Source organism: Letharia columbiana (genome assembly GCF_014066305.1).
Source record: "Letharia columbiana isolate WasteWater2 chromosome Unknown Sc0000065_s0, whole genome shotgun sequence".
Taxonomy (NCBI): domain Eukaryota; kingdom Fungi; phylum Ascomycota; class Lecanoromycetes; order Lecanorales; family Parmeliaceae; genus Letharia; species Letharia columbiana.
Window position 1 is genome coordinate 225,024 of NW_023501109.1, and position 15,817 is coordinate 240,840.

Consider the following 15,817-nt stretch of genomic DNA (forward strand, 5'->3'; position numbering starts at 1 on the left):
GCCGCGTCATAGGCTTGTAGGGTTCTCTCTATGGCGGACCCCAACTAAGCTGTGCCTTGCAGCACTTTCGAAAGCCATGTGTTCCTCCAAGTTTGAGATTGATGGGCAGGCTCGATGGCAAGAGCTGATCAGGGGCGAGGTGTGGAGGGATGAGGATGCCACTTGGCTGATGAATGAAAGCTTGCAGCATCGTGCAGCAAAGAGCTGAGTGGGTGGGTCGGGTACAGTGAGAGAGACGATGTCACTGTGCATTGTTATGTGCCATGTTGCTGCAGCCATGTGCTAGAAAGCCGAAGGTGTTTCGGAGGATGCATGTTCTTTTGAAGAGTTATCTTGGGACGAAATTGAATGGTCGGTGTAGGACTGTGGGTCGAGCTGATGCAACGTCGCGAACCTATCAGCAAGGCTAATCTACTAGCGCTGACCGTGCCGCTCTGCCATTGGATGCTTCCTAGATCAACGGCCGAGGCGGGCCGAACAGATTGGCCGATATTTTGGCCGACTGCGCAAACGTGACGTGTCCTACCTTATCACCATACATGTACCTAAGGTACCCTAAGGTGGTGTACCTACCGTACCTACGTTTATCCTTCTGGAGGGTATCCTAGGGCTGTGGTGGCCAGGCTAGCGGGCTTGATGACAGTTGCGTGGGCTCTCCGTCTCCTTGATATAGGGTAGGCTGTACAGCGATGCTGGGCCGGATTGGTCTCCTAAATCGTCTAGAATGGTCCAAATCATTCGCCAAAAGGACATCGAGACTTTAGATGCAATATGGGGGACCCGACAATGAGTGATGCGACAGAGAAGCATAAAAACATTCCAAATCCCGTGTGTGTCCGTCCCTGCGTGCTCAAACGGACAAGTTTCATTTTCAGCGAATCTTCCCAGCAGATAAAAAACAACAGAGATGATAGCAAAGATGAAACTCTGGTCCAATACTGCCTCAAAACCCTCTGGCTCTTTACATTCAGCGATTTTAAAACCATCGTCGTTCCATCCACGGCCTTCGCCATCCTGACAGCCGTATCTGGTCCCTCCCTAACTACCAATTCTTCCGTACCGTCTTTGTCCGACCTGTATCCCCGCTTGCCCCTCGTCCTCTCCTGGACATGGCTCACCCTCCTCCTCGTTGACATCGCCAATCAACGCCATCCTGGCTCCGTCCTTGAAGACAGCCTCAACAAACCATGGCGGCCACTTCCTTCCGGTCGCATTTCAACGTTCGGAGCCCGCCGACTACTGCTCATCGCTATCCCATCTGTTCTCGCAATCACCAAGTTCTTCCTTCCTCAAGGCCTCCCCGTTACCATCATCGCTATCATTGGCTCTTACATGTACAATGACCTCGGTGGTGCAGACGAAAGCTTCCTCGTACGCAATCTGATGAACGCTGCCGCCATTACATGTTTTGGCGCCGGTGCAGCTCAAGTTGCAATTGGCGAACAAGTCGCGCTGAACGTCGACGCTTACCGATGGCTGGCAATAATTGCTGCCATTGTCACCACCACGATCCAGGTGCAAGACATGGAAGATCAGGAAGGGGATCGCGCGAGGGGACGGGTGACTATTCCTCTGTTTCTAGGAGATGTAACGGCAAGACATAGCATTGCGCTGCTGGTCTCGGCATGGAGCTTCGTATGCCCTGCTTATTGGGGTCTAAATGCTTTGGGGTATGTGTTGCCAGGGGCAGTGGGATTGACAATCGCTGGGAGAACCCTCACGATGCGGAATGTCCAGGCAGACAAGGATAATTGGAGGGCTTGGAACATATGGATGATGACATTGTACTTGTTACCCGTGTGGGAGGACATCTTTAGCACTGTCGCAAGTGGTGTTCGAAATTGGTGTTAATCCTGTCGATTGAAGGCCGGAAAGCAATGTTTGCCGATTTGCAAGCAAGTAGGCTATGGGTATATAGAAATTGGTCAGCCATGGACAGTAGGTCATACCAGGATAATTGGTGGTAATGCACCACAGGACCTCCTACTCAGGTAAATGTTGACACTGTTCAAAAAGGATGATTTGATTTTATCCTGAGCTCTCTGGATCCCGTTCTATATAGGTACACTGGGAACTAAGTATGAGGTGCCAATTCTGACAAGAGCGGTAAGGTGCAAGTTAGTACCGGACCCACATTACCCGCCTCTGGACGGTACGAGTATGGCAACGGACCTGAGCAAATAGCTGCAGGCTTCGATGAGATTGAAGAAGGCGGGTAGCTTCAGCCTTCGATGCCTCACGAATGATACGGCCCACGATGACTAGGTATATAGCTGGTAAGCAAGCTTCGCTCTTGCCTCTTCGAGATATACATTGATTGTCGTAGCGATGTGGGTTGATGAATCAGAAGTAGCTTTGGCTACTGTCCACTCTGTATTGGGTGCTACAGCCGTCCATGCCAAGAACCGACATCATTTTCTGAACACCCTCCTAGGCTTGTCTGCCGTTCTTAGGTACCTTAGTATTCTACCTAAGGTAACTCTAGCCGTAGATATTGCTAGCGCCGTAGGGCTGATCATATCAACTTCCGCTTGTTGCTCTACATCTACCATACCTCACGCACTTAGTCCTTCTCATAGCAACTACGCTGTGCATTCTGTGAGATTTGCATAACATCTTCTCAAGATGGGCACCATCAGTGATGAGAGGCCTGAAGCTCCTGGAACGACTGAGCATCTTTGCAGATGGATACATCATCTGCAATTTGACGACGTCCCAGAAGACATCCGGACCCGTGCCAAACATCTCATCCTTGACGGTCTCGCCTGCGCCATAGTTGGCGCGTATATGCCATGGTCTGAACACGCTGCTAGTAGTATGCAGGCTTTTGAGCCAAATGGTAATGCTACCATATTTGGACATCCATATGTACGATTCCGATTCTTTACTGGTATAGCGGAAGTCATTCCCCTGCATATTGATCGCACAAACTTGCATGGAAGGCTAGCGTTTTATAAAATTCTCATTGCTTCACTCGTGCTCCATTTCTTAACAGCCCATCTAGAAATTGGGCCCCCTGGCCGCCGCCCTCCTTAACGGCGCCTTCATTCAAGCCTGCGAACTGGACGACTACCACCATGAAGCCCCCCTCCATTCAGCATCCGTCATCCTCCCCACTCTTTTCGCCGCCTCAGAATCTCAAAGTCATGCCCGGCCTCCAGCACCCGTAACTGGCAGCACGTTCCTCCTTGCGAGTATTGTCGGTTTCGAAGTCGGGCCGCGCGCCGGCCGCGCCCTTTACGGTACGGAACTTCTTTCCATGGGCTGGCACTGCGGTACAGTATTCGGGCACCCAGCCTCTGCGGCCGCAGCGTCGAAATTGTTTGCTCTGAGCGCCAGGCAAACTGAGGATGCGGTTGGCATCGCGTGCACGCAGGCGTGTGGGCTGATGTCTGCGCAGTATGAAGGTATGATTAAGCGCATGCAGCATGGATTCGCGGCGCGTAATGGACTTCTCGGGGCATTCTTAGCCAAAGGCGGCTACGAAGGAATCAGGAAGGTATTTGAGAGGCCGTATGGTGGGTTCTTGACAATGTTCAGCAAGGGAAATAGTAGGACGCCTGCGTACATGGTTGAGGAGGTCACGAAGGGATTGGGCACGACGTGGGATACAGCTGAGGTGCGGATCAAGACTCATGCTTGTGTTGGCGGAGCTTATGGTCTTGTCGAATGTATTGAGAAGATGCAGAAAGAGAAACCGGAAGAGCTCAAAGACTTGCAAGCTATTAAAGGAATCAGACTCGAGCTATCGAAGCCGCTGATAGGGCACTGTGGTTGGACCGCCACAAGACCTATGACTGCCACCGGCGCGCAGATGAACGCCAACTACATTGCGGCGGTTCAACTTGTGGACCAAGAGGTTCTCTTGGAACAATTCGAAGAGAGCAAGCTCGACCGAGATGAGGTATGGGAATTGGTTGAGAAGACTGTATGCGTGCACAATGAGAGGTTTGATCGACTGAGTTATGAGATGGGGGCGGTCGTTACGATCGAGTTCAAAGATGACAGACTAAGTTTGCAGAAGGTGGTCGAAAAACCGAGAGGAATAGATCCTCCCATTGCAAATGAAGAAATCGTGGAGAAGTACAGGAGACTCACAGCTAATCTCCTACCCAGAGATAGGCAGATTGCGATTGAGAAGACAGTGTTAAATTTGGAGAAGCTCGACAACGTTATCACGTTGACTAGTCTCCTTTCACAGCCATTCAAGCTTGATCACTCGGTACGACCCAAAATCTAAGCAACTTTATCGTTGACGCTTGTGGGTTTGCTATGAACTGTGTTATAATTTTGCATGTGCTTCTTTATCTCTAGCAAAAAGATCCACAAAGTCCTTGATAGGCATATCTTCAGTCTCGGACGATCGGAATATTTTTTCCACCTCCCGCGGAGAGAACGCTCGCTCTAAGTTCTTCCGAATCTTCGTCTCAACAGCGCCAACAGTTTCTGGCCTCAAGGCATGACCGAGTGGGTACTCTATCACGATCTCATCAAGCTGCCGGCCATCACGCAGCATAACTTTTACTCCATTCGCGGCGCTCCTCTTATCAACATCGAGGTATTCTCTGGAAAACCGTTCCTCTTCCACCAGCTCAATCTTCGCTCTCAGCCGGTCCACCCGGGGATCTTTTGCCCATAGACTGGTGTCGCTGTAATCACTGTACTCAACCAGCGAACCTTTCAGAAAAGTCACCGCCATCATATATTGCATACAATGGTCTCGATCTGCTGCGTTGTATAACTCGCCTGATTTGCTTATGATAAGAATGGCACCAGCATGCGTCCGGACTCTGATTTTTGATATGTCCTGATCAACATCTAGCCCTAGGTCTGCTATCGTGCGACTAATTTGCAGCACAGCTTCGAGAGCAGAGATCGCATGGCCTTCAGCTGGTATAAGTTTGAAGAAGATGTTTTCCATGACCCACGTTCCAAACGGGCGGTGGAATGAGAAGACTCGGTTCTTGAAAGTCGCCGCATAGAAACCCCATCTCGGAGCCGTCAGCACAGTAGGAGCTCCTGGCTGCCCAGCTTTGGTGAGAAGCGATAGGTGTACTGCCCGCATACAGGCGTCTCCACCAGCCCAACCCTTACGTGGGCCAGTATTCGGCGCATGGCGGTACGTTCGCAGAGGGTGACCATCCATCCAGACCTGGGACAACGCTGCGTGGGTCTGCGGCTCGCTCAAGCCTAGGAGCCAGCAGGTGACCGCTGTCGCGGATACTTTGACGAGAATGACATGATCAAGACCAAGGGCGTTAAAGGAATTAAGGATTTGAAATATCCCTTGGATCTCATAGGCTTTGATGAGAGCGGTGAGAAGGGTTGATACTGTGAGGGGCGGAGCCATAGGATTACTGCCGCGGACTTTGGGGGAGGTACGATTGAGCCAGTCGCTGACGGCGAGAATGGCACCGAGGTTGTCTCCATTATCAATATCAATTCACGTTCGAGCCATTGAATACGCTGGGGTGTTCTCTACCACGGGGAGACAACTTACCCGACGGATGTCCCCATTCAGCGCCATAAAACCCATCACTATGGTCAAGATAGCGAATCAGTATAGCCATATCGAAGGCTCCTTTGACGGGATCTAATTGATACGAGGTACCAGGCAACCTGAAGCCATTGGGAACTACTGTGCCCGGAACAACGGGGCCTAGCATGCGCACACATTCAGGACTTGTCGTCAGGGTCTCGATGGCGCAGCCAAGGGCGTCCAGAAGCGCCGTGCGAGCGTGGAGCCATGCTTTGGGACTCGATGGCTTGTGGTGATAGACGTAGGTGGTGATGTCGATAATGATTTGATCGTAAGCTTGGCGGGTATTGTCGTTTGGCGTCCTCGTTGCCATTGCTATAAGTATCAATCAGGTAAACAAGTGCTCTGAAGTTTCAGGCTTCTCTGCGCTATCGCTTTCAAATTCGTTACCTGACCCGTCTGCACAACTACACAATTATCACGGAGACGCCGAAGGTAAGTGGCTGCGAAGCTGTAACTAAAGGTCACCGCTAATGCACGTGCCCCTCATGGCCCCATTGATGGACATGACAAATTACCGCGCTACGATCTTACCGTTCGCTACTCCGAACAAGGCCACCGATTCTGATGCCACGGCATAGAAAATTCAAGTTAATTTCAGAAATTACGTGCAGATGAGGTACCTGACATCGACAGCCACAATCGGCGAGCAACACGTACGACGCGATGTTCAATTGAATCTTCAACACTATGACCCAGAAGGCTTCGCTCAGTATTACTGACAACCGTACAAGAAAGACTTACGAGATCCCAATATCCCACAACGCAATTCACGCACCCCATTTCAAGCAAATAACAGCGCCTGATGCCGATACCGGTCTGCTCATCTCTGACCCAGGACTTCGAAACACCGCCGTCGTCGAGTCAGAAGTTGCATACCTGTATGAACAACTTGACAAGCACCAGCAAGCTTCCCAGCCCGGGCTGACACCCACGCGTTGAATCTAGGAATGGCAGCACTGGAACCCTGCATTACAGAAGCTACTCCGTCGGCGAACTCTACCACAAAGACCTACAATATGAGGATGTCCTCCACCTCCTCACCTGGGGCTATCTGCCGTCCCAAACGCAGAAAGCCCAGCTGCGAACAGAGCTTGCAGCCGCACTGTCGACGCCCGCAGACACAATCTTCAGCGTCATCCACGCCTTCCCGTGAGCACGCCCTTGCACCGTACCCAGCTCAAGCGTCCAACTTACGCTCCTCAATACCAGCACCACCGCCCCCCCAATGACCATGATCCTCGCCGGCCTATCGGCCCACCTCTCCTCCCGCCCCACTACAATTCCCGCCTTCATAGGCGCCAACCTCTACGAATACGCCAACCCCCCTTTAACAATCGAAGCCCAAATCACCCCCACCCTCTCCGCCCTCGCCCTCGTCGTCGCAGTAACCTACTGCCACCGCACCTCCACGCCCTTCACGCCGCCTCTCCCCACTCTCCCTTTCGCCGCCAACGTCTTCCGCATGCTCGGCCGCCCCCTCTCGACACACGAGCATACCGCCATCGAGAAACTTTGGCTGCTATACGCCGATCACGGCCTCGCCAACGCCACAGCCGCCTTCCTGCACACGGCCTCCACGCGCGCCGACCCCGTCAGCTGCCTCATCGCCGCCCTGAGCGCCGGCTACGGGCCCCTGCATGGCGGCGCCATCGACATGGTCTACCACATGCTGGCGCGCGTGGGCTCAACAGCACAGGTGCCGGCACTGATCGCGGAGGTGAAGAGCGGGAGGGGGAAGCTCTATGGGTTCGGCCATCGCGTGTACGAGACTGTGGATCCGCGCGCCGGCTTTGTGAAGGAGATCTTGGGCGGGTTTGAGCGCCGCAAGTTCGAGATTGTGGAGGTCGCGGAGGAGATTGAGCGATGCGTGAGCGAGGATGAGTGGTTCCGGAGCAGGAACATCAGGATGAATGTTGATCTTTTTGGGTGCTTTGTCTATACTGCGCTGTACGTTGCACTCCATCTCTTCCACCCTTTCCTCCGTTGGAAGCGCCTACAGTGGATCGAGTGCATTGGGGTATCGTTACTTGGCGTTAGCATTGGAGGGACTCATGGATTTGTGTTAGTGGTTTGCCGCCCGAGATCATCTTCCCGTTGACGGCGATTGCGAGGGCGCAGGGGTACATGGCCCGGTGGAGGGAATTCAATAGTAAGTCGATCAACCCCTTTAAATACAGACTGAATCATAGGTGGGGTGTTGACGGCTGACCTGCAGTGAACTCGCCGCCTATATGGCGGCCGCAGCAGATCTACACTGGTCCAGTAGCTACACGTAGCTCTAAGCTCTAAGCTCTAGATCAACGCCGCTTCCATTAACATACCATAATATTCCATTGAAAGCAAAGAGTGAGCCTAGCATCTGACCTTCCTCCCATGCCCACACTATACTCCTCTCCGGCCTGCTCACATCCAAGCCGCAACGCCGGCCAACGCCAAGGGCGCCCATGCAAAACAGCCCACAGACCAAACACTCACACAACCTTCGGCACCTATCAAGGCGGCCGAACTACTCTCCGCCACCGTCTTTCCCGTCGCCGTACTGCTCCCCTCACTCGTACTATGCCCCGACGACGATGTCGTACTACTCGCTCCCCCACTCGTAGTCGTATGCCCCGCCGTCGTCGTAGCACTAGCAGTAGTGTTCTGCACATCAAAATATCCCGCCGCGAGCGGCTGTCCCAACCCCGTGGCCGCCACCAAGCCCGTCAGATTGAACGGATACCGATTCGTCGGGTTCGACGCATTGAGCGGCAAGTAGCGGAGAAAAGCGCCGGGAACCGCGAAGCCATCTGGCTGCTTCCACAGCGTGAGGGTGTACGAGTGCGCGTCGCCCGGCGTGGGTGCGGGGACGAGATAGGGCGCGAGCGGCTGGGCGGCGGTCGTGAGGGGGTAGAAGGCCGTGCCGTTGCGCGTCGTGGGGGTGTCGGGGGAGGTCAGGCCCGGGAGCAGGTAGTGCAGGACTTCGAAGACGTCGGTCGCGGTGCCGGCGCCGGGGTCGACCATGACGGCCAGGTAGGTGCCGGGGAGGGCGGCGGTGGTGCCGAGGGTTGGGGGGCTGGCGACGGCTGGGGCCCGTCAGCGGTAGGGAGGAATGGGGGGTTGAGGGCAGAGGAGAGGACGGAGACGTACCGGCTTCGGGCAACAGTTCCCCTTGGGGAGAAACGATTGTGGTGTTAAATTGCAAAATTAGCGGGTTCGTGGTGCGGAAGGCGAAGTTGGAGGGCGTTTGGGCGAGGGAGGGTTGGAGGAGGGTGATGAGGAGGAGGGAGAGGGTGACGAATGGGTTAAGTTGCATGATTGATCACTGGGTGAATTGGAGGCGTGATGTGCGCCTGTGATGGGCGAAGGATTGATTGTTTCGAAGAGATAAATGATGAGTGTTCAAGGTACCATGGATGGGTAGCGACAGTGTTCTCTCAGTCCCGTTCTTAGAACGACACTGAGAACCTGGTTGAGTGTGAAGGGGGGGTTGGGGGCCGGTCAATTCAAAGACCCATGATTGCTGTGTTATCAGAGAGAAGGATTTTGTCAGAGAGAGGAGCGATTGATGCTGGGCCACAGATAGATGATGACGCCAAGATGCAGCCAGACTCCAGATGTGATGTTGCAGGCTGAAACTGTCGTGTTGATCTCACTTCCTAAAGCAGTCTAGCACACAAAAACCGAGCCAGTGCATGAGAACCAAGGATGAGGCGAGCACTCTTTCTTTGGCCTTCGCCCACGCTATTTTAAGGCGAAATAGGTACGATGAGATGCCAACCCTCTCGGCTAGCGCAAATCGCGAATCGCATGTCGCGAATTAGAATGCATCTGGGAACCTACTCTGTACAACATCGTTCAATAGATTTTGAAAGCTATCAATAGGTACTGACCACTTTTCAGATCGATTTGAGATCCAAGTATCTACGAACAGAGATATCTTAAGAGAGCTGAGTCCATGTTTGCGGAGTCACAAGTCAGGTTATATGGTAGCCGAGCACGTGAAGAAGTTCGATGCCGAGCCCATCTGGAACAGTACGAGTAGGTATGGCTGCCAACTCAAGGTGAGGAGAATAGTGTGCCTCTTCAACCACCGTCACTGCTCATCATGGGCTCTGTGAGCAGCTCTCCTCTCACTTCGTAGATTCCAGCGAGCTCTGCAGTACCTGGAATCCGTGAAAATTTGCTCAGGCGTTGCCCCTCGAATTTGAGTTTCCCGCCTTTATGCTTGCAGCAAATGTCGCGACCTCACGCTATATCGAATGGGGTGTCTTTGTGCACCTCTTCTATTTCAACTTCGAAATCTCTGTATGCGATGGTGAGCTTCAAAGGAAAGGGCGGCGTGCGGAATATCGACACTGTTTCTTATCCTCCCGAGCACCCTCTCTCGGGAGCCTGGAAAAGGAAGCTGGTTCACCACCTGTATGAGGGAAACACCCACTGAAGGGGCAGTGTCCCTGCGTCTGGATGAGGCTTTACCGTGGAACATCAGATTTGACTTGTGTTCTGTGGCCACCAAAAACTGTCTGGATTAAGATTTGTTGCTTGAAATTACAGCTTTGAAAGCAAGAGAAGATCTTACTCCTGGAGTAGCTTATCAAACCACTTTGGCCATCCGACTCTCGAGCAATTGTGCAATCTCTAGGTTGTTCAACTCCATGAACATCATATACTTATTTCCCCGAATCCCCACGATCGGTCAGTCGAAGCCACTCAACGTCGGCGCCCGCCTTTTTGGGAAACCGCGCAGATTGCCGGACCAATACAGTCGAGCAATGCGCTATCAGCCACTTCTAAACCACTTTGTTCGATGTCCTTGTCTTCTAAGGATTGTACTGTGATGGCGTAGCAGGCATCGAAAATTGGATCACCTGCTCGGCCGGAAATGAGCCACTGCGTATGGATTTGAGTTTGAGGTCAGAGTTTGGATTCAGCCGTGGAGGTCCCGGGAGAAAGAGAGGTTTTGGGAAGTCCAGTGCTTCCTGTCCATGTCTTCGGGGAGGATGCTTGTTCTCATTCGAAGACCCAGCTCGGATCACAGCTCTCAATATTTTTTCAACGAAGCCGGCTGGCACGGTGCCAAGAGGGTTGGAGGAAAGCTGCCACGCTGAACGACGACGGGTGGGCGGATCGAAAAGATAGCCTACGTAGCTGTGATCAATCAAGTAGGAAGCCCGTTCTCTGCGGCCGTCAGAGGTGTTGAGCCAATTCTAGTCGTCAATCGACTTGAAAAAGCAGAGGTGATGGATAGGAAATGGTAACTCTCATCATGAAATGTATTTTCACTGGTGAAGGGAAGATAAGGATACCATCCCGGAAAGCACACGTTTGCAAGGAGACTTGAGACCCGGTGCGAAACGAACCGATGCAGTTTGTCCACCGCCATGAATAAACCCCAATGGCAACACGTGCCTAACATTTCGAAGAGGAGCAACCGCTCGACATACATCTGCCTTTGCATCACACGCTTTCCATGAAGCTTTTCGTGACGGTTCTTATCGTCCACAAAATTGCCGCCCACGTAAAATAGAGACTGATGGCAAGCAGACTCTGAAGCTTCCATGTTGCACACAGTGGTGGAGGAGGAGGAGGAGGAGGAGAACGGAAAGGGTTTTCAAGCGCTCTTGGGATAATTCACTGCTTTGAAGGAATGAAACTCGTATAAGAATACAAGGGGAGTAAATATCCTTGGTCATACAAAGAAAGAATAAAGAAGAAGAAGAGACCCCCCCCCAGGCCCGACGTTCTGCGGAGTAGTAAACCATGCGTAAGACCTACAAGTCCTTGTCGCCTTGGCCCGAAGGAGCGAGCAGGGTGCTCATGAGCCAATGCAATGAGAAGCTGTAGCGCAACCGGTGCCTTACCATACTCCGTACCCGACATCAATGCAATTTTTACCTGGCTGCCTAGTGCATCACGGTGCAACGGTATCTCAACCATCGATATCCAAGCAGCCTCGGGAGGTGGGACGACATTGTTCAGACCGACCCACCCGAGACCCGCAGTGAATGAACGCATTACAGGCCAGCCCCGGATGGGTTCATCAAACGCAAACGGATAATAACACGACCTTCGTCCGATTGTCTGGCGTAAGACAGAGGCGAGTGGGTTGCATTTGCCGCCAATTGCGCAGTTCAAACCAAAGACGAAAATCGCAACGCTTTCCCATCCCGGCGGCTTTGCGCTACATGGGGCATCATCATCAGCGTTGCCGGGGTTTTGGAGGAGATGCCGGAACGACGCACGACCGGATACAGAATTGAGTGAAGCGTACGTACGTACGTTCGGTTTTGCGCTCGCGCCAGAACAGTGATGAGGATGTAGGAAGCACGCGGGCGGTATCCTTGTCACGAAGCATTCCTCCAGCATTGCCAATCACGATGGTACGAAGCCATCAGAGTGTCAAATAGTGCCGATGCATTAGGTAGCAGGGCAGAGCGATGCAAAAGGGAAGGGTAAGTAGGGAGGACAGGGAAAACGTGCCAGCGGATATAACACGAAAGTACCTGAAAAGATACCGGTTAGGCAGCGACAAAGGCCCAAGCCTAGCGAAAGTGTATAAACAAAAAAAAAGCCTACGATCGAAAAGGCATTCTACCATGGAAATTCGTAGGAAACGGGATTGCATTGCGCTTCGCACCTGCCGGGGTCAAGCAGTCGGGGGTACACCCGTAGAAGCATCTTTAGATATCATACTGACAAACATGCCGCATTAGTAGCATTGGTTGTTGACATGTCAGCAGAAGTTATCCTCTAGCGTCCGATCACCACATCCACCTGAAATGGACACACGTACTCGCCCAGAAACACAGTAGGCGTAGGCCTGCTCCCATCATCAGTTAGATATTAATAGCGACGATATCGATAAATAAGAATATCTCATATGATATCGAAGTCTCTAATGGGTATATAGAATATAGAAAAAGACGTCTTTAAATATAGAAAGGTTTATGTTATCGTTATAAATGACTTAATTAAATATCGCTTAGTTATCTTAATACTATGATTTTAAGAAAATAGTAAGGGATATTAGGCTCTAGGTCTATTAGTAGTTAGTATATTCTTTATTAAAGAAGGTTAAAAGTTAAGTAATATTTCTCTTTACTTTAAGAATTTTTAATAGAATCTTCTTATATAGAGTTATATAAAAAAAATTAGGGCGATAATAGAGTTTTATAATTATACTCTTTATATATAGCGTATTAGACGATTAAACTATATTAGAAATACGTCGTTAAACAATTTATTAATAGATCTTTACGCGCGAGACTTATTTAGAAGAGTAATACGATAAGATAGAGTATAATAAGTCTATTATATATAATAACTTTAATTCGAATAATATTAAATAAGAAGAGAAAGGAGGCTATAATTAGTTAGAAGATTGATAAGGTAAGAAGATAAATTAATAAAGAATAATTAGTTTAAATGTGAAAGAGATCTTATTAAGAAGAGGTCTTAGCGAGGTCTTAATAAGAATTTCCAGATTTTATTAAGTAGATCTCACCTTTAATTATTTTCTATATTATTAATTAATATCTAATCTATCTATTATCGCTATAAAGTCTACTTTATCTATTACTAAATATTCGCTAATAGTCTCTTAGCCCTTTACATTTACGTTTTATCTTAAAAAAGAAGTAAAAGTAATACTTCGTCGAAGATAACTAGTACAACTAAGAAGAGGAAGATAAGGAAGATAAAGATTAGAAAGGTTTAGGATATGATAAGTATAATAAAAGAGTTAGAATTAAGTCTCTACGACTTAGTAAAAGACATATAAGACTATTATCAAAAAAACCCTTTATAGAGTAGATCTCTATAGCGTAACTTTCTCGTAAAACTTTATATTGAAGCCGATCTTCTACTTAATGCTATACTGAAGAATAGTTCGACTAATAAGTCTATCGAACGTACTTTATTAAATCGTTAAAAGGCCTCGCTAGAAAAAATAGAGTAGATTTCGAAGTTATTATAAAAAGAGGTTCTCGCTATTAATAACTTAGATCTTTTTAAGAGATAAAATAAGGATATTAACTTAAAGGGGCTCTATAATATAAAACTAAAAGGGCTATTAAAGGCTATTAAAAAGGAAGTATTATATATTTATCGATTTTTATCGATTATAATATAGTCTTAATATATAAAGAAGAATAAAAAATCCCTTCTATGGCCTCAACTTAATTCTATTATAATAGTTTTTAGTATTATATATTTTTAATAATAGAAGATTAAGACTAATTCGATTTCTATCTAATTAAATATTCTTATATATTCGCGTAAAGTTAAACGATTAATTCTTAAGCTTTATAATCAACTTAGACTAATTATTCGCTATTAAGAAATTCTACGATATATTAAGAAAAGTAGCGATTTAAATAATAAAGTAATTAAGTATATTAATTATTCTAATAACTATTATATTTAATATAATAATCTAAAATAAATATAAGAAGTTAAGAAATAGAGGATAAATAGTAATAGAAAGCTAAAGTCGATGGTCATCGGTTATATAATTTAAGGAGGCAATATATCTTTCTATAGGCTTAAAGCCTTAATAATAAACTATTTTAAGCCCCTACGTGTATCTCTATATATTAAAGATATTTAAACTATATAAGAACGAAGTTCGCTAAGGAGATAGATTAGCCTCTTTAACGATTTATAATAATAAAAAAGTTATAGGCTAATAGCGGTAATATATCGATTATCTTATAAATATCGCTATTTATAACGCTTTTCCTATATAATAGAAATAGCTATATAAAGATCGAGCCACCGTTAGTTAGTTCTATACCTTATATTAATAGACTAGCTCTATAGGAAATCGTTAGTTACTCGCTTAATCCTATCGATACTAACGAGAGTACTATAAAAGGTAATATTGAGGTACTTAAAAACATCCATTTTGAATAAATTAGACTCGAATGAGATAATCCTCGTTGGGGTATTAATTTACGTCTTATATACGATAATTAGCTTATATTCTCTCGTCTATAGAGTATTAAACGACGTCGTACGAAGTAAGAGACTTCTAGTTACAGTCGAATAACTTGGTTAATATCTATATCAGCCTTATTTCACACCAAAATAATCTATCTTACGATTATTTATAAGGCGTATTAAGCGAGTACTTTATTATCTAATCTAGAAAAAATTAATAATATTAACTTTAGCTTAAAATTAATAGCGAGTAATAAACGTGGCCGAAAATTAAAGGATATATATATATTTAATAATCCCTCGTATCTACGGTATACGTAAGATTTCTAAGACCGTAAGAATATAAGATCGTTTAAAAAGAATAACTTTTAAGTACTTAATAAGTTTTTTATATACTCGTTTTAGGCCCGTATAATTATAGTACTTTAAGTATATATCTCGCCTTATAATAATAAATAGAATTATATTATAATAAAGAAATAGCTCGCTACTTATATAATCGAGAAGATAAATAAGATCGTAATTTCTATACGAAACGATTTATTTATTAAAATACTCGAGAATAAAGAGAATATTACTCGTTAAAATCATATAAAGTTCTTATAAAATATAGAGCTTTATCTTATTTTAAAGTATAGAATTAAGTAGAGTGATATCGACTTGATTTCTCATGCTTTAAATCGAATATACCTATATTTCCACGGATCTAGTTTCTATAATTACGCGAAATTAATGCTCTAGTAAAAATATTATATTAATTCTAATAGCGAAGATAGTGCTGTCGATAGTAAGCTAGCCTCGAGCTATTCTTTTTAACTCTCTTATTAATACCACTGGTCGGCTAGATAAATAGAAAGAGACTGATTTATTCGGCGAGTACCTTAATGGCGAAATGAAAATCATGTTTTAGGAGCGATGTAATTCTACATTCAACTTTAATTACCTCTTTAGGTACATTTCTCTTAATACTCGATTTTTTAAGGATATTAAGGAGGCCTTTTCCACTTATTACTTAATATCTATTAAAACGATTATCACTCGATTAAGTATTTCGTAAAAGACTTATATAAATACGCTAGTGCGTTATAAGAGAGCTCTATATAGCGAGATCCCAATCGATCACATATTAAACTAGCTCTATATCTACTTTTTAATAGGGCGAATAAGATAAATAAGGCCGTTAATAAGTATAATAAATAGTTACCCGGTGATCCTCTTAAGGACAAAACCTCGCCGAAGGAAAGAAGGTAGCTAAATTAAGAATTAGACGATATAACTATAAATGAGATCGACGATGCGCGGGATTTCTATAAGGATATAGTAGACGAATAGCGAATAAATACTTTTCGAGGC

At 47.0% G+C, this 15,817-nt stretch overlaps 6 protein-coding genes across 6 annotated transcripts; 4 read left to right on the plus strand and 2 right to left on the minus strand.

The window, feature by feature from the left end:
- Window positions 1–771: 771 nt before the first annotated feature.
- On the plus strand, window positions 772–1,851 carry HO173_011668 (uncharacterized protein; the record flags this gene model as incomplete). The annotated part of the gene is made up of 1 exon (XM_037313547.1): window positions 772–1,851. The coding sequence occupies one exon, from the start codon at window positions 772–774 to the stop codon at window positions 1,849–1,851; it is 1,080 nt and encodes a 359-aa protein (XP_037159635.1).
- Window positions 1,852–2,625: 774 nt separating this feature from the next.
- On the plus strand, window positions 2,626–4,240 carry HO173_011669 (uncharacterized protein; the record flags this gene model as incomplete). Its single annotated transcript, XM_037313548.1, has 2 exons — window positions 2,626–2,868; window positions 3,005–4,240. The coding sequence occupies 2 exons, from the start codon at window positions 2,626–2,628 to the stop codon at window positions 4,238–4,240; spliced, it is 1,479 nt and encodes a 492-aa protein (XP_037159636.1).
- A 42-nt stretch (window positions 4,241–4,282) lies between these two features.
- On the minus strand, window positions 4,283–5,852 carry HO173_011670 (uncharacterized protein; the record flags this gene model as incomplete). The annotated part of the gene is made up of 2 exons (XM_037313549.1): window positions 4,283–5,424; window positions 5,501–5,852. 2 exons carry the CDS (start codon window positions 5,850–5,852, stop codon window positions 4,283–4,285), a joined length of 1,494 nt encoding a protein of 497 aa, XP_037159637.1.
- A 377-nt stretch (window positions 5,853–6,229) lies between these two features.
- Window positions 6,230–6,695, plus strand: HO173_011671 (uncharacterized protein; the record flags this gene model as incomplete). Its single annotated transcript, XM_037313550.1, has 2 exons — window positions 6,230–6,420; window positions 6,488–6,695. 2 exons carry the CDS (start codon window positions 6,230–6,232, stop codon window positions 6,693–6,695), a joined length of 399 nt encoding a protein of 132 aa, XP_037159638.1.
- A 72-nt stretch (window positions 6,696–6,767) lies between these two features.
- HO173_011672 (uncharacterized protein) lies at window positions 6,768–7,640 on the plus strand (the record flags this gene model as incomplete). Its single annotated transcript, XM_037313551.1, has 1 exon — window positions 6,768–7,640. The coding sequence occupies one exon, from the start codon at window positions 6,768–6,770 to the stop codon at window positions 7,638–7,640; it is 873 nt and encodes a 290-aa protein (XP_037159639.1).
- A 305-nt stretch (window positions 7,641–7,945) lies between these two features.
- On the minus strand, window positions 7,946–8,837 carry HO173_011673 (uncharacterized protein; the record flags this gene model as incomplete). The annotated part of the gene is made up of 2 exons (XM_037313552.1): window positions 7,946–8,607; window positions 8,672–8,837. The coding sequence occupies 2 exons, from the start codon at window positions 8,835–8,837 to the stop codon at window positions 7,946–7,948; spliced, it is 828 nt and encodes a 275-aa protein (XP_037159640.1).
- Window positions 8,838–15,817: the final 6,980 nt, after the last annotated feature.